General features: G+C 64.1%; 1 protein-coding gene across 7 annotated transcripts in view; it reads left to right on the top strand.

The window, feature by feature from the left end:
* The window catches only part of KAZN (kazrin, periplakin interacting protein), a 994352-nt gene that overhangs the window by 914835 nt on the left and 52508 nt on the right, over nt 1-27009 (top strand). For all 7 annotated transcript variants that reach the window (XR_007914879.3, XM_051834341.3, XM_089299272.1 and 4 more), the window contains 2 exons: nt 24036-24172; nt 25441-25611. Coding sequence is in view for 6 of the 7 variants with exons in the window: in XM_051834341.3 (XP_051690301.1) it covers nt 24036-24172; nt 25441-25611 (308 nt within the window). In the remaining variant the exon portion in view is untranslated. The remainder of the gene's footprint in view (nt 1-24035; nt 24173-25440; nt 25612-27009) is intronic.

Here is a 27009-nt window from a genome sequence, read left to right as displayed (position 1 = left end):
AGGGGAGATGGCTGGCATGGCTGGGTGCGCCTGTGGGTAGGGGAGATGGCCCTCAGGCCTGTGCCCCAGGGAGGGTGGCTGCTGGGACCAGGCAGGGCCCGACAGGAGGGGAGGCCCTGGAGGACAGAACGGGTGTCCTTGACGTGAGGCCTGAGCCCGGGCAGTGCCCTCGGGTGCCGTCCTGCCGTGGGACGGGGCCAGGACCCCGCTGTCCGGGATGGCAGCAGGCTCTGCTCGGGAGCTCCTGCCGTGTTCCCCGGGGCTCCCTGCAGAGTCTCTGGCCGGGATCCCCGTTCCCTTAGGCCAGGGGCTCAGGGCTGCCCCCGCTCTCAGGAAGAGACCAGGAACAGCGCCGGCGGAGCTGGCTGGGAGCTGTTCCCTGCACGCCGTCCTGTCCTCAGCTTGCTTCCCTCTCTTCCGAAGTGCCCTCTGCGGGAGCCCAGCCGGAGCCTTTGGGCACCTCGGGGGTAGCCATCGCGGTTCCCATCTGCCGGTGTTTCCGGCTCTGACGCTGGTGGAGTGCCGAGAAGGTTCCCCGGCACCCGAGCACGGGGCTGCCTCCGTTTGGAATCCGTGTTCGCCGGGTGAAAGCTGCAGACGTCCCCAGTGTAGACAGCTACTTGCCTGGGCCCGAGCTGCCCGGGTCCACTGTCAGCTGCCAGCCACTGCGTAGACAGTTCCTGCTCTGCGCCCCACCCCACCCCCAGCCTCCTGTTCGGGGCCCTGCAGAGGTGCCTGTGTGCCCCCTGCTTTCTGCCCTGGGCCACAGACCTGAGAGGTGGGCGTGTCCAGCCCCAGCACCCTCTGGTAGCAGAACTCAGCCTCTTGGGCGTGGCTCCTGGGTCTCCCTACCTGTGTCCAGAGTTTTTTTGGGGCTCCCTGGGGGGCCTTGCTCTGTCATCTTACCAGTATGGCAAGCACAGTGGTTGACACATGATTGTAACATGCTGGGGGTGTGGCCGCCTCCCATGCGTCACTGTGGGCGGGACTGTGGTTTCCTCATTACCAGATCATCACACCTGGTACAGGGCCTGGCCCAGAGTAGGTGCCCTGGGAGTGCCAGGGGATGAAAGATGGGCCCAGCTCCCCTCAGTGACTCGGAGAGAGAGGCCAGGGGCCCCAGCCACACCCGCCACGGGCTGGGCAGAAGTCCCGGGGCCCCAGGTTTCTGTCGCCAGCACCCACTGGCGGGTGTGCCGATCGGTCCCTGCTGCCCGAGGGGTGTGACCAGGAGCCGGGTGTGCCTGGCCCCTGTCATCTGCTTGTCTCTGGCGTCCTGTGTGCAGGGCCCAGGGCTAGCCCTCCCTCACCACTGGCCTCTCCCAGTCCCTGGAGGGAGGGCCGATCTCCCGAAGGGCATTCTGGCAGCACGGCCTCACCCCTCCCGGCACCCGGGGGCCTCCATGCGGGATGCAGGGGGCGGTGCCTCTGCCTGCATCCCGGGTGATGATCATCGCCAGTCCTCTCCCCGAGGGGCTCGGTCACTGTCCTTTCCCCTTGAGTTCCCCGGACACCCTGAGGCCATTGGCTCCCCCGGGTGCCTTTGTGCTTCGCTGTCCCTGGGCCTGGAACGCTCTTTCCCAGCCGCTGGGCCCCTCGTCACCCTTCATAGCCTTGGCCCACACATCACCTGTTCAGAGAGGCCAGGGGACGCCCCCCCGGGAACGCAGCCCTGTGCCTGCCCCCCACCCCCCGTTCAGCCCGGCTCTGGCACACGCGTGTCATTTTCAGAGCCCCTTGCTCTGGCAGACATGTCCCCAGCACCCAGCACACTCCAGGATCGACGCAGGGTCTCGGGGGAACTGCGTGAGAAGGTGGGGGAGTACATGGACACCCCTGTGAGGGGCGGGCCAGAGGCTGGGCTGCTCCGGACCCGAGCACCTGGCAGAAGCGAGCCCAGCTTAATCACTGGCCAGCTGCATGGCCTTGGCTGTCACTCAGCCTCGCTCGGTCCCCACTTCCCCGTCTGTAAATGGGTGTGGTCCCTTCTAACCTTCAAGGTCATTACTGAGATAACGCAGGTGGGGAGTGGGGGACAGGGCCCTGGACAGGCCACACACGCAGCAAGTTATTAGCCGGCAGTGAGCCAGGCTGCCAGTGGCTGTGGTCAGGGAAGAGGCAGACAGGAAGTGGAAGGTGGGTCTGTGCCCAGGAGAGCAGCCCCGGACATTCTGCAACCTTTTTCTCCTCTGATTGACAGACAAGGAATTGCACTTGCCGGGTGCAGCGTGTTCTGACGCGTGTATACGTTGGGTAATGATGAGCGTACCCATCACCTCAAATGGTCACCATTTCTTGGTGTAAGAATGGTCTTTGAATTCCATGACATGCCTGGGACCTGCCCCCGAGAGCTCGGCGGGAGCGGGGAGGCAGGTGGGCGCTCCCCGGGCTGGCGGCTCTCACGGTTTTGTATAAAAGATGCTGCAGAGGTTGTCCTGCCTGGGTTAGGGGTTGGTCTGCAGGGTGGGGACCCAGAGATAGAGGGTACTGCTCCCCTCTACTCAGAAGAAACCAGAGTGAGCCCACCAGGGGAGGGAGCACGGGAATGGGGTGGAGGCTGGGGGCATTGGGGTGGGCAGGAAACCCGGCTTCCTCTGGGTGTGGCACCTCCATTAACTCTCCCCCATGAGACAAGCAGGGAAACTGAGGCACAAGGCCTGGGGGAGGCTGGGTTCGGACCCAGGCCCTCAGGCCCAGGGGCTCCCACTGTCAGCCACCTGGCCACCTGGCTGAGAGCCAAAGCCCACAAGGGTGTGACAGGTGCACCTGTTGAACCTGGTGGTAATTTGCCCTTGGAGGCAGGGAGACCTGGCTGGAATGCTGGGGTGCTGGGCCGCCCTGGGTGAGTAACCCCGCCTGTCTGAGCGCCACCGTGGACATCGCAGGGCTGTGTGGAGGACGAGGCCAGGGCAGAGGCGGAGGCCCCGCCCCTGGGTGCTGGGGCCAGTGTTTGCTTCCTCCCGGCCTGTGCCTTCGGCTGCAGGCGTTGGCCCCTGGCCAGAGCCTGACCTTGGCCTTGAGTTCCGCAAGGACTTGGGGAACAACTGTGGCCGCCCCGGCCGCTCGCACATCGGAGCCTTTCATGTTGCTGCCCCGGTGTTTGTTTGGCAGCCAGGAGGTATTTTTAGAACTTCAAAGCAATTCTGCTCTTCGAGGAACGAGCCTGGGGGTGCAGCCGCCTGGACCGGAGGCGTGGGGGCGCGTGGCCCTGGATCGTCACCTCCCTCCTGCGGGACGCCAGCGCCATCAGTCTACCCTGCCTGGTTGAAATTCTTTGTGCCTGGGGCACTGGTGTGGTGGGCACGGCAGTCCAGCCGGTGGGCATCCCCAAAGCCGGCCATGTTGCAACCCTGGGACCCTGAACATGGGACTTCCTATGGCTGAGGACTTCACAGATGGGATGAGGATCTTGAGACAGGGAGGTGACCTTGGGTGGTCCAGAGGAGGCCGGTGTAGTCCCAGGGGTCCTTGGAAGAGGGGGACAGGCAGGTGACAGGGAGAGCTTTGCAGGTGCTACATGGATGACTGTGAAGGTGGAGGAAGGGGCCACAAGCCAAGAGGTACAGGTGCCCAAAGAGGCCAAAAAAGGCAAGAAAATAGGTTTTCTGCTGGAGCCCAGCCCAGGGACACCTGAGGCGGGCCCTGTGACACCCTTCAGACTCGCGACCCCAGAACTCTGAGGTCATACACTGTGTTGCCTTTGCTGACAGCACAGGAACCTAAGCACAGCCCCACACGCCCGCCCTTCCTGGAGGGGCCGGGAGGGGTGACGGAAGGGACCAGTGGAGCGCACCGTTCACCCGCGAGCCCCCAGCTAGCCACCGGCCAGCCCCGCATGTGGCCAGCACCACCCTGTCACTGGGCGTGAGTCGACACCAGCGCCCTTGGGTTCACGTCCCAGCGTCCCCAAACCCAGGGGAGTTGCAGGTGCAGTTTGCGGGTCAAGTCTCCCACGTGGCTGCTGCCTCCGGGCCTCCACCCACTGCCAAGGGGGAGAGCAGCGGCCCTGTCCCTGGACTTGGCAGGAAGCCTGGCGCATGGCACGCCCTGCCCCATAAACGGAGCCGCCAGGCAGTGGGTCAGCGGGACGGGCTCCCTGCCCCCGCTCTCGGACGCTCACTCCTTCAACCGATAGCGGCTCCTGGCCTCTGGCACAGGCGGGTTTCCCCGCCGGAGGAGGGGCGAGCATCCCTCTGTCCAGGGGTGGGTGGCTTTCCTGGCAGTTCCCCACTGCATCCTGCATGCGGGAACCCTCACCCTGTCCCGCCAGGCCTCTGGAGGTGGTCTGCCCACCTCACAGCCCCTGGGAGAGGCCCCCAGTGGAGCTGCCAGTGGCACATCTGGGGTTGGAACACCATCATGGACATGGCAGCCTGGGGCATTTCCTGTGCCAGGTGCCGGGCAGCAGGGAGGCAGGGGACCAGGAATGAGATCTGTGGGTGGAGAGCCCAGGCTGTCCACACCCAATGACAAGGGACAGGCTGCTGATCCCAGCCACTGGGCAATTGCACCGGCACCAGCCGGGCTGCACCCAGCAGCAAGGACACCCCTCCCCCCTCCAGCCTGTGGCTCTGAGTTGCTCGTGCCTTCTAGGGGGCAGCACTGAGGTCAGGACCCTGGCTTGGAGTCCAGCAGGGGCACAGCCTGGGTTGACCAGTTGTTCTCTGAGCGACTTGCGTCAGCTTCCTAAAGCCCAAGTCTCCCAGGTCAGACAAGTCAGCATAGTCCTTGTGGTCAGCTGGACGTTAGCTCTTCACTCCTCCCCAGACCTGAGGGGCACAGAGGGCTGAGGGAGGCACAGGGCTGCATGGGTTACACCGCCCGTGTCAGCTCTCCTGGCCCAGGGGTGGCGAGAGCGTGTTGGAGGTGGGGTCGTGCACGTGCCACACGCGAGCATGCGGTGTCGGCTGTTCCATCTCTGCCGTTCTGGCCGCAGAGGCACTGGGACCGTGTGCTTGGGGTGTAGGTCAAGTCCGCTTGTGCTCCAGGGCTGCCGCTGCCGTCTGGTTGCTGGCACTGTAATGGAACACCCAAGGTCAGCTTCTCGGCACAGGAAGGTTTAATGTCACTCCCTGTTTGGAGGCAGGGCGCGGGACCCAGCGGCACACAGGTGGTGGGGTGCGGGGAGGCGGGAGCCCGGGGCAGGCAGGGCCAGCTCACTCTTGCTGATGTAGCCGGCTCCCTGAGAGCGCCCTCCATCCCTTCAAGGACGGCCCCCAGGGAGCTAAGGACGCCACCGGCCCCTCCCCCACCCCAGTCCCCCTGCCTCCCACTGAGAACAGGGACCCTGGGGGACGCTCAGGCCACCTGCAAACGGTGGCGAGGGCCCCGAGTGCCTTTATGGCCTCCACATGCCGCTGAGCACCCGCGGAGTCACGCGCAGGTCAGTCTGTGCTGTTTCTGCCTCGGTAGATGCCTTTAAAAAAATGAAGCAGAAGTCAGTCAACGGAACCGAGACTGGCTCGTCCCCATGGGTCTGGCCCAGCGACGGCGCCTCCTAAGGACAGCCTGGGGGTTCAGGCAGCAGCCTCTCTATTCCGGCTCTGGGGCACCAGGGGGCTGGGGCAGTGGGCCGGGGGATTCTTTCCCATGGGCGTGGCCCGGTCCTCACCCCATCTCAGACCCCCAGCCCCCTCCGGTCCAGGCTCCAGGTGTGTCACAGAGCACAGAGTCACCCCTGCCCCAGGTGCCACTCAGGCTGTGCACACCGCACGTGCATGCACGCACACACACACGGGCGCACACATGTTCCTGCTCGGCTCCAGGAGGTGCCTGTGGGGTGTCCCACATCCTGTCTTCCACCTTGGCTGCTGGCATCGGCTAATGGGTGGCAGGCACAGCCCCCGGGGCTGCTGGGGGAAGCAGCCCGCCCTGATCTTTCCCTGCTTGTCTCCCTTTAAGGGATGTTTCTTCTGAATCTGTTGCGTTCTAGGCAGGGTGGCAGGTGCCGGGCGTATCAAGGTCAGGGACGCAGCTGGGTGGACAGACCTGGGAGCTCAGGTGCCAGCCCGGCGCCTGTGTGAGTGCGTGACCCTTACTCGGCTCCGCCTGTGCCCCTTCACCCACAGCCGGATGTGGATCGTGAGAACAGCACACGGCCGCCGTGAGATTCCGCAGAGAACATCCATGTTTCATCAACTCTGACACGGACGCCCCTTGAATTTCAGCGCCTCTGAAATTGGGGTGCGTCCCCAGAGGTGGCGCTGTTCTTCCTTCCAGGGGTCCCCCTGGATCAGTGGCTGGGCACTGTGCAGAGGCCAGGGGGTCTGCACGGAACATTCCAGAGCCCGCAGCCCTCACCTCGTCTCAGCTCTGCCGCCTGCTCGCAGCTAGGACCTCAGATACGTGACCTTGCCCGTCAGCACTGGGCCCCCGCCCTGTGAAACGGGGACAGGGAGTTTACTCTCCGACACTTTGAGAATCAGATCAGAAGCTGCGTGAATCCCGGCGTGGGGCCAGACGGCTGGCCGGTGTCTGCTGATTTTGCTCACCATCTTTGTTTTCAAAGTCAGTCTCTGGGGGCACTAAACTTGGGGTCACGGGTGCTGCTGGCATTGCCCTCTATGGCCCCTGGCCCCATTCCTGGGGGTCTAAATGCCTTCAGCATTCTTAGGCTGTGTGACCTTGGGCAAGTCACTCAGATCCTGTGCCTCAGTTTCCTCATCTGTGAAATGGGCGGAATGATAGCACCCACCACCTTATCAGGGTTCACCGAAGTGAGAGTCCTGGCCCTTAGAACACACGCATTGCAGGGCGCGAGCCAGGCCCTGGGGATCCAGTTTTCATTAGCGCCGTTGTTAAAGGCAGTTGCTTCTCTGAGCGGAGGATGCAGGGGAACAGCGACCCCAGGCCACTCCCTCGAGGCCTCGCTGCTTCGTCTCAGTTGGGCAGAGAATGGGGAACAAACACAACCCGGGAGCTCACGCCCAGGCGCAGGAGGTGCCCAGGCTCGAGCCGCGGGCCTGGCAGGTGTGCTGCACTGCTCGGTCCTCACTGGCGTTACTGGGCTATAGCACGCTTCTCATCTGTTCCTGAGACTTTGCCTCTGCGGGTTGCTGGGCACAGGCCAGGCCCCTAGGAACGCAGCCTGACTCCTGGCGGCGCCTGGGCCGGTGTTGGTGGTGCACGCACAGGGCCAGCTGCCCGTGCTGGGTGTGTCCCCAACGGGGCTCCCCCTGCCCCTTGTCAGACTTTATCTGAGCCCCAGATCTCCCAGGGCCCGGCCGACACCTTCCCGCCCTTGAATTGTAACCCGAAGGCTCAGCGTTGGCCCTCCAGGGGCAACGGGGCCACTGTCCCCTGCCCTGTCCCCTCTGCGGTGCGACTCACGTCCCCAGAGGACCCTGGTGGCACCTCCCTGTGTGTTTCCCGGTTCTTTGCCACACAGCTGGGCCCTGGGCAGATGTCCAGGCTGCAGGAGTGACCATCAGAACTCAGGCAGGGTCTGAGCCTTGAGCCCTGGGCCCCTGGGCTGGGGTGCCGGGGTGCTCTGCCAGACCCACCTGAGGCCCCACTGAACCCTCGTGGGTACAAAGCAAAGGCCAAGCCCTCCGGAGCCAGCCAAACACCTCTGCATCCCCATCTTGTGGGAGCCAGGCCGGGGTGTGGTGGGCGGGGCTCGGGCGGGGTCTCAGACTCTGGGAGGCTCAGTGAGGCTGGAGGGAGGGAGGGAGGAGCCCGCTCTGCCGTAGGAGGTGCCTTCCACACCGCAGCTGCTTGCCGAGTTTGGACCTGATTGTGGGTTCAGCTCCTTGTGGAAGGTGGGGCTCCTCCCCTCCTTCCCCCTGCCCTGTTCCGCCCCCGCACAGGGCTGACTGCCCAGGGGGCGCTGCAGCCAGAGCTTGAGAGCGCTGAGGGCTGATGGGCCTCTCGTTTATTATACAGATAGTTCCTGAGCGCCTGCTCCGTTCCAGTGTCTGTTCCAGGCACACAGCGGTTGTCAAAGCAAACGATAAACCGGAGACATAAGTGGGACACGTGGCCTGGCGGCCGGCGGCCGACACCCTGTGCTGAGGAGGGAAGAGGGGCTGCAGGTTCAGGGACTGATCTGGATGCCCCACTTCCTCGGCAGCTTCGAGGGCAGCTTTGAGGGCAGCCTCCGGAGCGAGACCAGCGGCGGTGGGGCCGGGCGGGGGCGGGGAACCGGCCTCGGGTGCTCCCCAGCCTGGCCATGCACAGGCAGCGCCTGGCTCCCGTAACTATGCTATGGAAGGGACAGCGGCACCGCCTGCTCCTGTGGGAGTTAGGTGAGCTGACACCTGCAGGGTGCCTGAAACAGCCTGGCCCGTAGCACACACCGTGGTGTGCGTGATTATCCCCAGTCCAGCTGCAGCGTCAGGATTTGAACCCAGAACCAGCACTGCAGCCCCGGCCGGGTGGCTGGCTCACAGCAGATGTGGAAGTGGCCAATTCCACGGCGGGGAGACTGTTGGGGAACAGCGGGCACGCCCGCGGCAGGTGGCTGCTTGTTCACCACCTGATTGCGGCTGCCAGGGCTCTCATTTGCATAACGAGTCCCTCCCTGAGAGATTCACCCCACCCATTCAGGGCAGAGGGCTCCAGTCCCCCGCAGGTGGCGTGGGTAGGGAGCCAGTCTCAGGCACGGGTGGCCGGCCAAGCGGCAGAAGAGTCACCTCCTCGCCTTCCTTCCCAGTAAAGTAACTTTCGCCCAGGAACCCTAAGAGGATCCCGGAGCTTGGAGGGCCCTGAGGTGTGGCCTGGGGAGGTGGATCCCTGCTCCCCCCGCTCAGCAGTGCTCACTCCCAGCACCCACGGGCCACACCTCGCCTGGCAGCGCTGGGCCCAGCTGTGGCTGTCGCTCTGGGGTCGCGAATGCCCGGAGGAAGGGGCTTTCCCAAGCTGGTGAGCCTCAGGGGTTATGGTGGCTCCTGTTGGGCTACATAGGCCCCCGCAAGTCTGAGAGGAGGCCTGGGCTCCCACTCACTGTGTGCCCAAGGACGAGTCATTTTGCCCCCAAGCCTCCTTATGCCCATCTGTGAAATGGGCACACTGGTCCTCGCTAGGCTGGATGCGGACGAGTGAGTTCTCAGTGCTGGGGAGCGGCAAGGCCCCCACATCTGCAGAGCACTTTGTTTGCTTCATGGAGGTCATTTCATGTACACCTTAAAACCACCCTGTGCATAGGCAGGGTCAAAGGTCAGAGGTTACGTGACCTGCCCTGGATGTCCCAGAGTTTGTAGCTCTGAGATCCAGCTCTAAGCCCAGGCCGCCTTCTCCCTCATCCCGTCTGCCTTCCAAGTTCAGGGTCTGTGTGAGGCGCTGCTGCCGTGCTGAGAGCCTGGGTCCTCGGTGGTCCCTGCAGGGCCAGCCCCCCGGGGCAGGGGTGGCCGGGGACACGGAGAAGCCACGCAGCGTGGCCCGTCGGGGCTGCTACCAGCTCAGTTCCTGTTATTCCCCGCCACTATCCGGCAGGAAATTCTTCACTTTTGTTTCCTTCAAGAGGTCAAGTGTGGTTCTCTCCTGCAGAAGTAAATAAATCCTGCGCGCCGAGTCAGCAGCCCCCCCCCCCAGGACCTGCAGGGCCCCTCCCTCGGGCTCTTTCGGCTTCCGGCGGGAGCCCAGGGTGGGGTGCATGCGAGGGGCTGTGCCTGTTCACGCTGGCTGCAGCTGCTCTCCCTCCGCACCCAGAACCCTGAGCGGAGGAGTGTGGTGACATCACGCGGGTGGAGAACCCAGGCCTCTGGCCATCCCCGCTCTCCAGGGCACAGCAAGCCCCTCCCCCGGCCAGGAGCAGGAAGAGCCGGAGCCACAGCACGGGCGCCTTGGCACGCGAGCAGCGCTTGCCCGGGCCGGCCCGGCGGGGCCTTTCCGCCCAGCTCGGATGAGCCTGGGCACGATGAGAAGGACTCTGAGCTCGCGGGCAGGCCAGGCCTCAGTGCACAGGCCTCCTGGGAAAAGCTGGCTGAGGCGGGGGGAAGTGGGGCTGCAGGCTCCACGGCACAGGACGGGGAAGTCCGCAGAACCAGCACCGAACGCCGAGCTCTGGGCGGAGGCACCAGCTGCCCCCGCCCGCCCGTGTCCCATGGCAGAATTTCACAGGGGACACCTTCAGTCACGCAGAAGTCAGTAGAGTCCCGTAGTGCATCCTGGGTCTTCATGCCTCGGCCCCATGTCCACCACCCGATGGCCGGTCCTGCCCCCCACATCCTCTGTCCCCTCTCCACCATATTTTGCCTCTTGTCATCTGTGAATCTTTTAGGGGACAGGGGGACCTCACAAAGTCCGTGGGAAAATGGGAGTGAAAGTTCAGTTTATTTGGGGCAAAGCGTGTTGAAATCCAGGCGTAGCTTTCTCGGGACGCACGGCTTCCGTGGACTCGCTGAAGCCCCTCGGTGCGTGCATTTCCAACTGTTTGGTCCCAAAATAAACTAACCTATGCATTCCGTTTTCCATGCTCTATCTTCATAAGAGAAGGTATTCTTTTCAAGAAACCGAACCTTGGCGCGCTGTGGCAGAGCAGCCGGGGAAGCCCACCACTGGCATCCCATGTGAGCGCGGCTGCTCCACTTCCCATCCGGCTCCTGCCGATGCACCTGGGAAAGCGGCGGAGGATGGCCCACGTGCCTGGGCCCCTGCACCCGCCTGAGACCCCAGGACGGAGCCCCTGGCTCCTGGCTTCAGACTGGCCCAGCCAGTCCCTGTGCTGTGTAGCCATGGGAGGCACGAGCCCAGTGACAGCCACACCGTGTGACGGGCTGAGACGTCCCTTGCAGTCTCTTTCCATCTGGAAGTTCTTCTTGGTGTCGGTGTTTTTCTCAAAGGAGCTGTGCTGTCCTGGAGACCCGCCAAGGCCTGGAGTGTGCTGACAGCATCCGTGTGTCCTGTGTCCTCTGGTCTAGAGCAGGGGAGGGCAGTGTCCTTCCTGCCCGGGGCCGTTTGGGGATTTAGCGGAACCACTTGAGAAGGAGCCTGCCATAGCCGCGCTGACTTGAGCGCCCGTGTGGTGGCCTTGGCAGGGCCAGACCCAGACTTCGAGGCCCTGGTACGGCCCGCGGGCCGGGCGTCCCCCGCCGCTGACCTGGAGGCCGGGGCAGACTTACTTTTCCTGAGACTCCTTCGGGGGAGATGTTGGGTCCCCCGATTCGGGCGGCCCGGGCTGTGTGGCCGCCTTGCTGTGCTGAGGTCGGGAGCCTGTGTGTGTGTGGTATCAGCACGAGTGGAGACCCGGAGGGGTCTCATTGTCCCAGCTGGGTCCTTCTGTAGAGACTGGTGTCGCCTCCCGCGTGGCTGCCTGCGGTGTGGTGTGGGGAAGCCCCGGGAAGCCCTGATGCCCTTGCCCGTCTTTCCCCGCTGTCCCAGGAACGAGTTAGCTCCTCCGCTGGGTGTTAGAAGCCCAGGTCATCGGGAGATGCTTCCAAGAGTGCCCTTGTTACGGTCTGGGGGTGGACGCTGTGGTGTAGCAGGTTAAGCTGGTGCCCGGAACACCCGCATCCCCTGTCAGGGTGCCTGGTCAAGTCCCAGCTGTCTGCTTGGGATCTGTCTTCCCGCCCTGCGTCTGGGAGGCAGCAGAAGGTGGCCCGAGTGCTTGGGTTTCTGCCACCCACATGGGAGACCCGGATGGAGTTCCAGGCTCCTGGCTTTGGCCTGGCCCAGCCCTGGCTGTTGTGGACATTTGGGGAATGAACCAGTATATGGAAGACCTTTCTCTCTGTCTGTCTGTCTGTCTCTCTCTCTCTCTCTCTCTCTCTCTCACTATGCCTTTCAGATAACTAAATAAATCTTTAAAGCAGAAGAATTTGACGCATCAAAGTTTCACCTATTCAGAAAACTCAGATAAGCACGCTGTTGGGTTCGCTGAGCCAGCCAGGGCACTGAGCGAACGTGAGACGTTGACTGACGCACGGAGCAGGCTCAGGCTGGCCTGCTGCTTGGAGACAGACAGGCGGTTCGGTCCCACTTTGCTGATGAGAACACGGAGCCCCGGGGCCTGGGACCCGCCCAGTGCATGGAGCCCAGCGGCTGCGTCCGTGCCCACCCACAGGTGCAGAGGCACAGAGCTCAGGTGCTCATGTCTCCCTGGGACCCAACACTCCTGACTGGCCTTTGAGGGGGCTTCTCCTCTGCACCTCCAGGGGCTGGCAGGAGCCCCGCCCTGAGGGGGTGGAGGGCCAGCCCCCAGCATCTGCAGCCCGGGAGGGGGCCCGATGGCCTTGGGCCCGATCCATCGCTAAGGCTTGGGGCAGCCTTCCTGGGTCTCCATCCACCCCCGTTCCCCAGCCCCACCCTGCACCCTCTGGATTCGTGGCCTCTGCTCACTGCCTTGGGTTGTTTAAAAGGCTTTGGGTGTCTTTGCTTCTACGCTAAGGTAGCGCCAGGCCTAGGGTGGGTGATGAAGTTTCCTGAGTGAGTGAATGGCAGGGAGAATTGACATGCCTGATCCGCTGTGTCTGGGCCTGTCTCCCTGAGCTGGCCGTGAGGCCCATGGAAGCTGGACTGTTCTGTTGTGTGCATGGCCCCTGGGTGAAGGTCAAGGGGCATCTTTAGGTTCAGAGCGGGAAGGGTGAGCGTTAGCAGGAAGCTGGAGTCAGGAGAGGAGTTGGGACCCAAACTCAAAACCCCCTGTGGGGTGTGGGCTTCTCGACCAGCGTCCCAACTGCTGCTCCACACGCCCTGCCCAGTTTACTGTGGCTTTTCGTTTGGCTTTTAAAGATGTGTTTTATCTATGGGGAGGAGAGAGAGAGAGACCTTCCATCTACTGGTTCACTCCCCAAATGGCTGCAGTGGCTAGAGCAGGGCCAGGCTGAAGGCAGGAGCCTGGAGCTCTGTCCAGGTCTCCCACATGGGTGCAGGGGCCCAAGGGCTTGGGCCATCTTCCGTCACTTTCCCAGGTGCATTAGCAGGGAGCTGGATGGGAAGTGGAGCAGCTCAAGCAGGCTCCCCTATAGGACGCTGGCATTGTAGGTGGCGGTTTCACTCACTACACCACAGCGCCTGCCTCCCCACTTTATTGTTTGAAGCAACTTTCCCAGGGGCTGGCTCGTGGCACAGCAGGTTGAGCTGCCACCAGCATCCCAGATCAGAACACCAAGTTCATGTGCCGGCTGCTCCCTCCCTACACTCCTGGGAAGGTGGTCCAAGTGCTTGGGTCTCTGCCACGCACGTGGGAGACCTGGATGGGGCTCCAGGCTGCTGGCTTTGACCTGGCCGAGCCCTGGCTGCAGCAGCCATTTGGGGAGTAAATCCTTAAAACAAACTTTGCAGATGCCGTGGCCTCACTCCTCCCACGTGACGGAAGTGAAGGCCTCGGGGCTCTGGGGAGACCGCAGGGTCACCCTATGAGCCTGGCTCCTGGACGTGGTCGTGAGCAGAACCCGGCCTGGGCGTGGTGAGCTTCCCGCCCGTGGAGGTGTGCAAGCTCTCACCTTCCGTGTCCCCACTGCCAGCCCCGTCTTCTCTTTCCTCCCCCCGCCCGAGAGCTCGCTTTCTGGGCCAGCCTTTGAGCTTTCTTCCCATAAGACAACCGAAGCCCACTGAGCCTCGGAGTGTGCACCTGCTCCCACGCGCGATTCTGCCGTGCGAGTCTATCAGTCCTGAAAGTGGGTAGTGACAGGCTTGGCAAACCTTTCATCTAGTTGTACTCATTAGCATGTAAGTGTGTGATCATTATCTGAGCAAGGCGGGCTAAATACTCGTACAGGTCTGAGTTGCTGGGCTTCCAGTCTTGGCCAGGTAAAGGGACAGCGTCAGGCGGCCCCAGACCCCTGCCTGGCTGGGGTCTCCACTGGTCAGCGGCTGACGGAGGGAAAAATGAGGAAATGGTGCTCTTGCTGCCACCGTTCCGTCGGTGCAATCACGGGCCTCCTTGGAAGAAGGGGGAGTCAAAGGCAGGATGGCAAAGGTGAACGCGGTGACGTGTGACGGCTGAGGCCGGCGTAAGGGTCCATCACGCACCTTGCTTCCTGTGCCAAGTCGGGAAGCAGCCTGGGGTCTCCTAGGCACCAGATGAAGAGCAGGACGTGGGTTTTGTGGCTACAAAAGCCGATGTGGGGCTGGCTCCGGTGAAGACCCGCTGTGGCTGGCGTTTTTTTTTTTTTTTTTTTTTTTGACAGGCAGAGTGGACAGTGAGAGAGAGACAGAGAGAAAGGTCTTCCTTTGCCGTTGGTTCACCCTCCAATGGCCGCCGCGGCCGGCACACCACGCTGATCCGAAGGCAGGAGCCAGGTGCTTCTCCTGGTCTCCCATGGGGTGCAGGGCCCAAGCACCTGGGCCATCCTCCACTGCACTCCCTGGCCACAGCAGAGAGCTGGCCTGGAAGAGGGGCAACCGGGACAGAATCCGGCGCCCCGACCGGGACTAGAACCCAGTGTGCCGGCGCCGCTAGGCGGAGGATTAGCTGGCCTGTGGCTGGCTTTAACACTAACACCTATAGCGTAGTTCGCTCTGCCTGCGCTGGCACAGGCGGGCCGCCCGCCACAGCCCCCCGCGGTTGTCCCACTCTTCAGGTGGCCACAGATTACAGAGGTCGTCTCCACACGTCCATTCAGCCTGGGAGGTGAGGGTGCTGGGGTCTTATTGTGCCCACACGCTGGACGTGGCGCTGAGGGCCTTGCACAGATCAAACCAGGCCTAGGCAGGGGCCGCTGCTTTTAAAGCCCATTTCGGAAGCTGTGCATGAAACTTGAAGCCCAAGTTCACATCTGGGTGAGTTTTCACAGCCTGACCCCAGCTCTGCGACCTCGATCGGGGAACAGACCCTCTCTCCTTCCCGCTTGCCCCCAGGCCCCTCCGGAGCACAGCTCGTCTCGCCGGCTGTAGGATGCAGACGCTGCCCTTGTGCGCGCCGTCCGAGAGCCCGGTGTCCAGCCGTGCTCCGGCTCGGGGAGCCCCACACTGTCTGTGGGGCACCCACACCTCGGGGGTGGCTGTGGCTCGCTCAGCCTCACCGGATCAAATCAGCCGCCCTGGGCAGGAGCCGCGGACGGTGTGGCGGCCCTCCTGTGGGTTCCCAGTGTGGAACTTTTACATGCCGAGCCGTCGTGCGTGCTCAGGTGTAGGTGGGCATCGGAGGCCTGGCCATCAGACCTAAGTTCTGTTGGTGCAAAAGAATGCTTGAAATCCCCGTATGCGTGCGGTCTTCAGAGAGTTCACGAAATGCACGCCAGGGAGAAGCTGCGCGTGGAGGCGGGCGTTTGGCACGGAGACTCACGTCGCCGCCTGGGCACCCGCATCCCACGTCACAGGGCCTGGTTTGCGTCCGGCTCTTCCGCTTCCGATCCAGCTGCCTGCTGCCGGGCACCCTAGGAGGCAGCGGCTGATGGTTCCAGGACTGAGTCTCTGCCACCCACACGGGAGAGCCGGATACGGTTCCCGGCTCCTGGCTTTGACCTGGCCCAGCCCCAGCTGTTGCAAGCATTTGGGGGAATGAACCAGAAGGTGGAAGATGGCGGATTTCAAAATTACTTTGCACCAAAAGAAAGCCTTGGCCGGCGCCGTGGCTCAATAGGCTAATCCTCCACCTTGCAGCGCCGGCACACCGGGTTCTAGTCCCGGTCGGGGCGCCGCATTCTGTCCCGGTTGCCCCTCTTCCAGGCCAGCTCTCTGCTGTGGCCTGGGAGGGCAGTGGAGGATGGCCCAAGTGCTTGGGCCCTGCACCCCATGGGAGACCAGGAGAAGTACCTGGCTCCTGCCATCGGATCAGCGCGATGTGCTGGCCGCAGCGCGCCGGCCGCGATGGCCATTGGAGGGTGAACCAAAGGCAAAAGGAAGACCTTTCTCTCTCTCTTTCTCTCTCTCACTGTCCACTCTGCCTATCAAAAAAAAAAAAAAGTCAGCCTTGGTTCCCATTTTCCACCAACTTTTGGAGGTGCCCTCCTGTACCCAGATAGGAACTCTTCCTCCCCCTGAAGAGGCAGAGGCCGGCAGGATGTGACTTGCTCTGGGCCGCATAGCGAGCGAGTGGCGGAGCCGGGGCCGGAGCCCGGGGGGGGGGGGGGGTCTGGCTCCAGCACCTCCCACGCGAGCCCTGTCCCCTGCAGCCTCTCTGCTCTCTTCTGAGCTTGCCTGGGAAGAGACCGACTGCAGCTACCAGGCCGCTGCCTGCATCTGACCTTGAACCTACCTGCTGGGTCTGTGAGGAGGCGGGGGTGGTGAGACAGTCCCCAGGCGTATACCACCAGGCTCAGAGAGGGTGTGTGAGTTCCGGAGGCCACACAGCCTGCAGGTTAGCACCTGGTGTCTTGTCTTCCTCCCAGGGGGGTGGGGGATGAGGGGGTTCCCGGAATGAACCTGCTGCTCCTCCTCTCTCGGGGCTGAGCCGGCGTCCCCGCCTTGCCTGACAATGGCCTTACACACCAACACGGACCTTTAAAAATAGCTTTCCTTGCATGGGGCGGGCCTGGACGCTGCATTTCCAGAAACCCCTGCACGCTCCTGTCTGGGGAATGTCGGTGTTCCGGTCGCGTCCCCGACTGCTATTTTCAGTGGGGCTTTGGAGGAAGGAGGACTTTTCCTGGACTCCCCTTCGGAGCCTGCAAAACAACCCCCCCCCCCCACCTCGCGTTTCCCTCCTTCCGGTGCCCCAGGGGAGGAGCAGGAAGCAGGGCCTGGCCAGGCTTGGGGCTGAGCTCTGAGCTCCTGTGGGGGCCGGCACGTGGGGCGGGTGACAGCCACAGCGAGGACCAGGAGCAGCCTGCAAGGCCCCCCGGCTCCCTGCGCCCTGTGCTGTCCCCTGCTGACCCCTGGGGCCTGGCCTCGCCCTCGCCTGCGGAAGACGTGTCCCAGCCGCAAGTCCTGGCCACTGAGCACCTATGGCCAAGGCCGAGGTGCTCCAGGTGGCCGGTCGTGGTCCTGCATCCCCGCCCGCCCCTCAGCGCTGCCCAGGCTCCAAGGCCGCCTCCCAGCCTCTGCTGGGACCCTGGTGTGGGGCTGAATCCTTCTCAAGGCCCTGCCTGGGCCACGCCGCCCACGGCGGCCCTGCCTGTCTCTCAGCCTGGCGGTCATCGGCAGGTGCGCTGCAGAGCCTTGGTTTTCTGTGCTCAGAGCAGCAGGATGAGGCGGAAATAAGACACAGAGAGGTGAAGGGACTTCCCCAAAGGCACACAGCTATGGAGCCAGGCTTTGTACCCAGGTCTCAGTCTGCAGGGTGTGGGCTCCAGTCTCCTCCACCTTCCACGGACTCCTGTTCATCTCGCCGTCAGCGAGTGCAGCCCCGCGATGACCTGCCAAAGCCGAACAATCCAGAGCTGCCTGAGGCATCAGGGACACGAATCTGAAGTTCAGAATTCTCTGGAAGGGGGGTGCGGCGTCGCCGGTGCCTCCCTGGTGTAGTGGCCCTGCACCCCTGGGCTGGAGCGTCAGGCAGGGCGGCGTGTGTGTTTGGAGTTGTGAGCACAGAGCCTCCCGCCCCCACCGCCAAGCACCTGCTGCCGGCTGTGCGCGATGCCCGCTGAGGCCCAGGCCCCGCCGCCAGGGGCTTCCAGGCTGGTCTGGGAGGGTGATGGCGCCTGAACTTTGGTCTGCACCCCAGCCCCTGGTGCAGAGCGCTGTGGGGCGGGGCCGTGAGCACCGTGCACAGAGAGCGGCAGGTGTGGGCGTGCAAGTGCAGGCAGAAGCTGCCTGGGATTCCGAGTTCGGGGGAGGGACTTAACCGACTGTTTCCACAGACACAGCCTAGGTAGAGATGGGGCTGGGCCAGGGAGATGGGGTGGGGCCAGGGAGATGGGGCGGGGCCAGGGTGGGAGGAGCAGACTGCCTGGGGGCGGGGCTTGGAGGAGTGTTCCTGGCAGAGGGCACCACCCTGCAAGGCCCTGGGGAGAAGCATGTCCTTGTGACCAGCAAGGAGGCCAGGGTGGCCATGCAGAAGCGGGGCAGGGGGTGAGCTCAGGGCAGCCCAGGGGCAGTGGTGGGAGGGCCCGCGTGGGCTCTGGGAGGCCTTGGTGCTCACTGCAGACAAGCAGGGAACAGCGGTTCCAGCCTCACCCTAGGGAGACCATGCCCGACTTCAGAGATCCGGGGCGGTGGTGACCAGGGGTGAGGGGGCCCGGATGTGAGAAGGGACAGGTGGCAGGGCCCACCGATGAACCGGGTGTGGGGTTCCAGAGAATGGGGTCAAGGAAGATTCCAGACGTCGGGGCCAGAGCATCGGCAAGGCGGGGACCAAGGAGAGCGGGCCGTTGGGGGCTGGGTGACAACGTGCTCATGGCTGTGACCATGGCCACGGCCGCTCCGAGATGCGTACTGCATGCTCCCAGCCTTCGGCTCTGAGTGAGGAGCAAGGTCCAGGCCCCGGGGGGTGGGGACAGGTGGCCAGGGTTGGGTTGACAGCTGTGAGGCCCCGTGACGGCGTCAGGAGGTCCAGGCACTGGAGCCGCTGCAGACGGGCAGCGCTCAGGAAGGAGGCGACAGGGAAGAGCCGGAGGACGGGAGACTCGGGAGCCAGGGCCCTGGAGGCCGGGGGAGCTCCTCTGGTGGGGCCGCGGGGTCAGTGCCGAGGGTGTCGGTGACCTTGGGAAGGCCGAGCGTGGAGACGTCAGGGTGGGTCCAGGAAGGGACGGGCGGCCGGGGTGGGCACCGGGCTCCTGAGCTCTCTGCTCCCCAAGGCAGAGGAGACGTGGGACGGGAGCTGGACGGGGAGACGGGGCCAAGGGCAGCTGCCGCTGTTAAACACGAGAGCGAGAGGCGCAGGTCCCCGTGGCTCCTGGAACACCCAGCGGCGGGCACGAGCCCAGTGCAGGGAACGCCCCCCGCCTCCCATGGGGCTGCTGGAAAGCGGGAGAGACCTCCGTTTCCAGAGTGAGGGAGGGCACCGCAGCAGTGGCCTCGCTGATGGCAGAGCCGTCCCGTGGGAGAGCAGGGGCGCCCGCTCCCCAGCACTGTGGGAGGCACGGTGTCTGGGGTCAGCCCTGGGGCAGCAGGAGCTGGGGCCGCTTGAGTCCTCGGAGCTCCTGCCCGGCTGCGTCCACAGCTCCAGAGCCCACGGCAGTTGCGCAAGAGCCCCAGTGGTCAGCTCCCAGAGCCCCATCAGGAGGCCCAGGGGACGTCAGTGTGGCCAGTCCTGCTCCCAGGCTGAGTGCTCCCTGCCGCTCCAGCACAGGCGCCCCCTCCCCCAGGCAGCCCACCTTGGTCTTAGCTCACGTGTGCATCGGCCAGTCCTGCGCGATGGCCTGAGCACTTGCTATGTGCTGGACGCTGCTCCAGACGCAAGGGGACCCAGCAGAGAGCAAGGCAGGCCAGCTCCCCGGCTCCCCCAGGGACTGGTTGGGGTGGATGTGGAAACATGTCAGCAAACCTAGGACTCAGTCCCTGACCTTTGACCCAGCTGAGGGACATCAAACCTGTTTTCTTGCCTGTAAACTTGCAGGCCAGAGTTGCTTTGCCACCATTGTCCATGGGGTGAATGAGCTGGTGTCCCACCAGCTGAGAGAAGTGCTTCTCCGTGTCTTGGCCTTGGGTCCCTGGAGTGTGTCATCTCACCTTGTCATCTTCAACATGCTGGCTCTCATCAGTCACTCCACTGTCCAGGGCAGAGCCTCCCTCCCGTGCCATGGCAGACATCACTAATCCACCCAGGTTCCCTGTTAGATTAGTAATGTCTGCCATGGCCTCAGAACTGGAAGATTAGGACCTAGTTCCGGTGTTTCCCTTCCTGCCCTGGGCAGGGAGTTGGAAAGGTCAGCCGACCTGCTGTCCAGGGTGCACGTGGAGAGGCTCTGAGGGACCTCTGGGAAGATCGTGGGCCTGAGCGTCCAATGCTGGGCTCTGGGGCCAGGCGCCAGGCCTGTCCCCCGCTGGCTGTGTGGACGGTGAGAAGAAAGGGATTGATATCCATGAGCAGAGCTGCCCCGAGCAGGCCTGGCTCAGGGGACGGCTCTCTCACCGGCGGCTCCGCCTGCCCCCGGGAAGCAGCCTTCCTACCCTTGATAAAGGCGGCTGAGTTCCACCCGCGTCTGGACTCACCTGCTCATTTCTCAAGCAGGAAAAGCCCAAGGCCACTGGTGTCCACCGCCGCCGGGCCCCAAGTCTGCGGGCCCTGAACACACTGCCCCCAGGGGTGCCCTCCCCACCTGGGTCTCTGCCCCCAGGCACTCTGCCCAGAAACAGCACCTCGGTCACGCCAAGCCGCCTTGCCCGGGGCCTCGTGGGGCCTGAGCACGCTGACCTAGAAGGTGTAGGACATTGCAGGACAGGAAGAGAAGGCAGCATTTGTTGAGCACCTGCTGTATTCAGCCAGGCTCTGTGCTGGGTCGTGTTGCACCACACCTGGCGAGGGCGAGGCGGCCTCACGTAGGTGAGAACGGACGCTCTCAGAGGTGCCCATGGTGTCTCAGGCCGCCCAGCTAATGAGTGGCTTTGGTGGGCCCAGGATCCCCGGCTCCCTGCCTCTGAGCTGGGTCTTTCTGGGGCTTACTCTCCCCGAGCGCTGCTGGTCTGCACCCCGCAGCTCACTCAGCCCCAGACAGCCTGTCCCTACGAGGCAGGAGTGCTGCTACCTTCCGTCCCCTCCCATTGTACTGATGAGGAGACTGAGGCTCAGTTCAACTCGGGCAGGTTCCTGCTGTAACGGGCAGTTGAGCTGGAAGAGCCCTGAGGGCCTCACGTTTGTCCAGTGTTTGTCAGAGCCCACAGATGTCGCCCTGGGACCCTGGGGCCCCTGCTGCCCAGCCGGAGTCAGGAACACAGAGTGGCAGAGAAAGGGGGCCCTGCAGGCAGTGGCCGGGCTCATCAGGCCGGGCTGCTGTCCACCTCTCTCTGCGGCCACCTCTCTCCCCTCCCACCCTCGGTGGCCGGCGTCCGCCCGGGCGGGAAGTTCTGACCGGGGCTCCTGGCCTTGGAGACCCGTCGCCTTCTCGGCATTGCAGACGGTGTGCGTGGGATGAGACTGACTGGGGCGGGCTGAGGAGCCGCAAACCAGAAGGAGTGGCTGGTGGAGGCTTTGTAAAGAGCTGCTCACGTGCATGTGCGTGTGTGCATGCGTGTAGACACGCACACGAACATACACACGCGTGTGCGCACACACAGCCTCCTGCCAGCAGCTCGGAGCAGTAACTGGATACAAAGCGCCAGACCACTTTTGATGGAAACCTCGAAAAGCCATAGAGACGCTTCCGGCATCAGCGTGCTCACTGTCCGCCGGTTTGCGGATGGAGGCAGCGGCCGTCTGTTTACAAGCTTTCCTAACTGCAAAGGTGAAAGGACTATGGGGGCGGGGCGGGGTGGGGGGAGGTCCGCCACCCTCAGTGTAAGTCCTGGATCCGCCGCTGTGGCCACGTGGCTCTTGGTGAGTAAGTCAACCCCGCCAACCTCAGTTTCTCCCTCCATAAAATGGGCACAGCCCCACCCAGAGGTGCAAGGTCCTTAGTGAGCAGACGAGGGCAGTGTGGGGTCACCAGTGTGCTGGGAGGAGTGGCCTGGGGCTGGTGACCTGGGAGGCAACAGAGCAGCCCTGGGCTGTGCCGCTTACTGCGGGGCCAAGTTCCCTGTCAGAGGTGACAGTGACCTTGTCGGGCAGTGGTGAGGATGAAGAGGCCATAGAGTGCTTGGCGCTTGCTAAGTGTCCCCGCTGGGCATCGCAGCTGGGAGAGCTGAGGCTCCGTGCCCATGAGCTCAGAACCGGGGTAGGGGGCAGTCAGATCCCTGGACGCCGACTGGCGCCCACCCCGCCCCTCCATGTAGCATTGGCCAAAGCCAGGGACTCCAGGGCCCTCTCTCCTCTCGGGGCCCCGCCCACCAAGAAGTCAGGGGCAGGGCTTGGGGAGGAGCAAGTGGCCTGCTGGGAAAGGACCCACCTCCGAGCTTGAAAACAGTGACGTCCATGAGAAGTGCCCACAGCGTGGGGCTGCCCCCGGCCACAGCCCCGTCCCAGGCAGGCACGTGGCCTCCTCTGAGCCGGAGAGATGAATCCATTCCGCCCCACCCCAGGAGTCCCCGCGTGCCCAGGAGCTGGCTGGCCTCCTGCGGGGTCTGACCTGGGGAGTGAGTGGGCAGTGAGCGGCCCAGCTGCTGAGTCAGGAGGCAGGTCCCTGGGAGACACAGCTGTGGCGTGGGAAGGAAGGAGCCGGCCCGTGGTGCTGCCCCACAGCTGCGTGTGTAGACGTCACAGTATTTCCCGGCAGTGTTTGGGGCCACTCTCTTGGTCTGCACCAAGTTAACACCGTGAGCATCCACCGCTGGGGGTTCCTGTCTGATGGGGGGGGGGCCTGCACCTGCTGTGGGCTTTGACAGGGAAAGCACGGGCCCACTTTCCCACCCCGCTCCAGCCCAGGGGTCCCCAGGCACTCCCAGGCTGCTCCTCTGGCCGAGTCTCCTGTGTGGGCCTCAGGTGGCACCGACAGATGGGCTGTGCCGGGAACAGATGGCGCGGCCGTGGGCAGACAGTGCCGGCCCCGCATCGTTCCAGTTGCTCATTCCCAGGAATTCAGCTCTTGGGTTTTCAGCGCCCACAGGAGTCAGGCAGAGCGAGGACCCCCAAGGAATCCTGCTGGTGGGAAGCAGCCAGGAAGTGAGGGCTTCCAAGTGGAGGTGACGGCACCTGTCACAGCCTGGCCCTGGGGACAGTTTGGCAGACACTGGGCTGCACGTCCCCAGAAACTCTGCGCACGCTGGGGTTTGCGTGTTCTCCTGTTCCAAGAATCCCAGCCCTGGCGGTGCCCTGGCGACTCACACGCCTTCTCGCTCCCAGCTTCCGGCCTCGTCCTCACGGGCTCGGGGAGGGAACAGTCGCCCCGGGTGGGCGTCTGCGTCCAACACCATGGTCAGCGCTGTGGTGCGTGCCTCTCTCGCTGCAAGGGCGCAGGGGAAATTGAGTATTTTTGCTGGACACACACAGCATTGGGGTTCTCTTGGAGGGTGTGTGGTTTCAACCCCGATTATGGGGGGGTTGGCCTCCTCCGTCGGATTAGCACCCACCCAAAGGAAGGGGCGGGTGTCAGCTCATTCCTGCTCTCACTGCAGCAAGCACAGAGCCTGGCGCGTAGTAGGTGCTTAACTGGACCGCGAGGGGCAGCTCCAGCTCTGATCTGAAGGTGGAGGTCCAGCCTTGCTCACAAGGAGAGCCCCTAGTCAGATGGGAGAGGCAGTCAGCATGCTGCACACAGACGAGGGGCTGCCCATCGCGCTCTCGAGTTCATGTGCAAAGTCAGACAGGCCCAGAAGTGTCTGGTGTGGGGGGACGTCCCTCCCAGAACCTCCAGGTACCCCGAGCAGAGGCTGGAGTTTGGAGTCTCGCCCCATAAGCCTCATGAAGAAATCGGAGCCCACAGGGTTTATTTCCAACCAAAGGGCAGAGGTGTGATTCCCTGGCCAGCCAGAGGGCAGAGGTGGAAACGCCCATGGGACTCCATGCCGCGGGCTTCACGGCGGCCCCTGTCCCCATGCGGGGCTCCCTGGGAAGCCACAGCTCTTGCTGGGGTTGGCCGCTCCCCCCGCCCCCCCCCAGGACCCACTCCTGGGACTCCACGGCACTTCCCCACCTGTCTCGCACCCACTGCTGTGCAAACAACCAGGACCACGTCGGCACCAGCTCACCCCAGCTGTGCTGCTGACTGGCCGGCCGGCCTTGTGTCCTCCTCTGTAAGACAGGAGGTCAAAACCCACGGCCCACCGCTCTCCCAGGTGTGTGGCCCGCAGCCGGGGCGAGTGTGCACCTGGGAAGTTTCCCACACCAGCACCGCTGGGCCGGCCTGTCCTGCAGGTTGCCTCCTGCCCAGGGACTGCTTCAAAGCCGGCTTTTCCTCCCCTGAGGCCGCTGGGACTGTGGCTGCCTGAGCTGGTGGCAGGACCCAAAATAGCCCAGCCGTGCCCCGCCCCCACACCCCACACTGGCACTGGCCCTGGTGACCTGAGCTGCTGCATGGGTCCAGCTGCCTGCGACCCGGGGTCCCCCTGCCCCCCGAGCCTCCCCCGGCCCTCTGCATGGCCTGGCTGCCTGCTTGGCCCCAAGACCTGAGCCGGGAGAAGAGGGGCCCTGGGAGCTCGGGTTTCTCACAGGTGACCACGGCCATGGCCTTGGGGCCCCTCGTGGGCGTCCCCAGCAGCCCGCTGCGACTCAGGGACTGACTGCCCCTCTCTCCCGTCCCCAGCCATGAAAGCCGACCGGAAGCGCTTGAAGGGCGAGAAGACGGACCTGCTGAGCCAGATGCAGCAGCTGTACGCCACGCTGGAGAGCCGGGAGGAGCAGCTGCGGGACTTCATCCGCAACTACGAGCAGCACCGCAAGGTGGCGCTGCCTGCCCCAGCCCCGCGCCCTCAGCCCCGCGCGGGGTCCGCCTCTGGATCCCAGCGCCCCGAGGGCTTCCAGGCCCCCGATGTGTGTGTCCAGGCCTGGGCACCGGGGGACACAGGCATCACTGCCGCTTGGGGTCCCCTTGTCTCCTGGGCAGACAGACGGGGACCGGACGGCTCGGTCAGGAGGGTGGTGACTCGGGTCTGGCCGGTTCCCACGTGTGTGCCCTTGGGCGTTGCACTTAGCCCTGCAGAGCCGCGACGTGGGTTAGCGGCAAAGGAGGGCTCTGTGGGGCTGGGGAAGTTATTTTCTCTCTCCGGGCCTCACTTTGCGCAGCTGTGAAATGGCAGTAATCCTAGTGCCTGCCGCCTGCGTGGCTGTGAGGTTTACATGTAAGAATGCAGCTGAAACCTTGTGCACCTGTCCAGCCACTCCTGGCTGCCTTGACTCTCATCCCAGGGAGGGGGCGGGGCCTTGCAAGCTCCTGAGGGACCCCCCCCCCCAGTGCAGAGGCCGAGGGCACCCCAGACAGCAGGCACAGACACGGACGCAGAAACCCACCCTGAGGGGCCTCGTGGGTCTTCTTCCTGAAGCTGGGCTGGTCCCTAAGTGGCCCCTCGCACACCTGCTGGCTCTCAGGGGGCGCCCCTTGCCCCAGTCCCACGCCAGTGCAGATTCTCAGAGAAAGTTCCGTGAGATCAGATCTCCTTGTCTGGTTTTGTGCCTGCTGATGGTGTCGTGGCGTATCAGCTGAGTAAGAGATGTGGGGTGGAGAGGGCCCAGGGCTGCCCTCTTACCTGGGTGGTCTGGGAAGGCTTCTCGGAGGAGGAGACATTTGAGCAGGGACCTGTGTCAAACAAGCAGGCACCTGCTGGCTGCACCCACGGTAGCACCCAGGGTCCACGGGGAAACTGAGGCAGCGGTGATCTCGGCCATCCCTGCAGACCAGGGCCGCGTGGATGCCCTCTGTGGCCTCTGGGAGTCAGGCTCCGGGACAGGTGGTGGCCCCTCTCGATGGTCCCAGGGGGGCGGGTAGCAGAGGCTGGGACACAGCGGCTGGCCGGGGCGGAAGTCGTGAGCGCTTGCTCGCCGCTGTCCCCACCGCTGTGGGAAGCTTCTCAGGGCTGGTCTCGGGCCCTGTCTCCGGGATTCAAACCCAGGGCCGGCGCTCCTGGCCGCCTTGCCAGAGGCCTTCACGCTGGCCCAGGCTCGTCCGCGCCCCCTGGTGGTGACGCCGCGCCTGTGTCCCCGCCCACCTGCAGGAGAGCGAGGAGGCGGTCCGAGCGCTGGCCAAGGAGAAGGACCTGCTGGAGCGGGAGAAGTGGGAGCTGCGGCGCCAGGCCAAGGAGGCCACGGACCACGCCGCGGCGCTGCGCTCCCAGCTCGACCTCAAGGACAACCGCATGAAGGAGCTGGAGGCCGAGCTGGCCATGGTGAGCGCGGGGCGGGGCGCGGGGCGCTGGCCTGGGCACCCCAGAGGCCCGAGGGGCTGGGGGCGGGGCCGCGGGTCACTGGCCTGGGCACCCCAGAGTCTCCAGGGGCTGGGCGCGGGGCCGCGGGGCGCTGCCCTAGGCACCCCAGAGTCCTGAGGGGCTGGGGGCGGGGCGGGGCGCTGGCCTGGGCACCCCAGAGTCCCGAGGAGGCTGGGGGGCGGTGTTCACTCTGGGGCGGGGCCGCGGGGTGCTGGCCTGGGCACCCCAGAGTCCCGAGGGGCTGGGGGGCAGGCTGGGGGCCCTTTGGGTCCACCTGGGCCCTGGCCACCCCCGGAGCAGCCTCGCCCCTGCCTGGGGCCCGGGAGGAGTGGGCGTGCAGGGGGCCCACTCAGTCTCCCACACTCCCAGGCCGCTGCTCAGAGAGAACCATCCGCGCTGTTTGTTGAAAGCGGGAGAGCAGTTCAAAACGCTCGTGGAAAACGCGTTCTAGGCAAGACTCTGATGCATTGCGATTTTTTGCATCAAAATAAGCATCATTTGTTTTCCCATGAATTTTTTGAGGCACCCACATATATTTATGTATTTATTTTTAAAGTATTTATTTATTTGAAAGACAGAGTTACAGAGAGGCAGCGAGAGAGAGAAGAGAGGTCTTCCATCCGCTGGTTCACTCCCTAGTAGACCACAACAGCTAGAGCTGCGCCGATCCGAAGCCAGGAGCCAGGAGCTTCTTCTGGGTCTCCCACGTGGGTGCAGGGGCCCAAGCACTTGGGCCATCTTCCACTGCCTTCCCAGGCCACAGCAGAGAGCTGGATCAGAAGTGGAGTAGCCGGGAGTCGAACCGGCGCCCATGTGGGATGCTGGTGCTGCAGGCGGTGGCTTTACCTGCTACGGCACAGCGCCGGCCCCGATACATATATTTATTTATTTAAATACTTGGGAACAAATATACCGCAGGATTCACACCAGCTGTCCCAGGGTGGTAATATTACCCAAAATGGGCTTTTGTTGTCATGTGTCAAATGTATCAAGCACAAGTGTCTATCTTCTGTCCTCAAGGGGAGAACGCTCCTCACTCCTGCCGTGCGCCGTGCGCCGTGGGCCGAGGGCCAGCGAGCTGGCGGGAGAGGCCGGGGCCGGGGCCCCAGGATGCGGCTCCGCTTGGGCCCCTGTGTCACGGTGCAGCGTTGGGGTCGGCGTCCCCGCCGTTGCCCCACTGGCTGGCTGGGGAGAGCCGCAGAGTGTGGCCAGGAGGGCCTCACACAGGAGCCGGGGCTGCACGGGGCTGGTGGCCGGCAGGAGGGTGTGCCTGGGCCTCCCGGGACGTGAGAGGCCCTTGTGGGCCCTGGAGGCCCCAGAGCCAGGGGCTGGCTCCCAGCGGGGGTGCAGCCCCCATCA

Source organism: Oryctolagus cuniculus, chromosome 7, assembly GCF_051225735.1.
Source record: "Oryctolagus cuniculus isolate XC-2025 breed Fujian yellow rabbit chromosome 7, ASM5122573v1, whole genome shotgun sequence".
Taxonomy (NCBI): Eukaryota; Metazoa; Chordata; class Mammalia; order Lagomorpha; family Leporidae; genus Oryctolagus; species Oryctolagus cuniculus.
The sequence above is the reverse complement of the archived record's forward strand: the minus strand, read 5'-3'. Positions and strand labels throughout refer to the sequence as shown.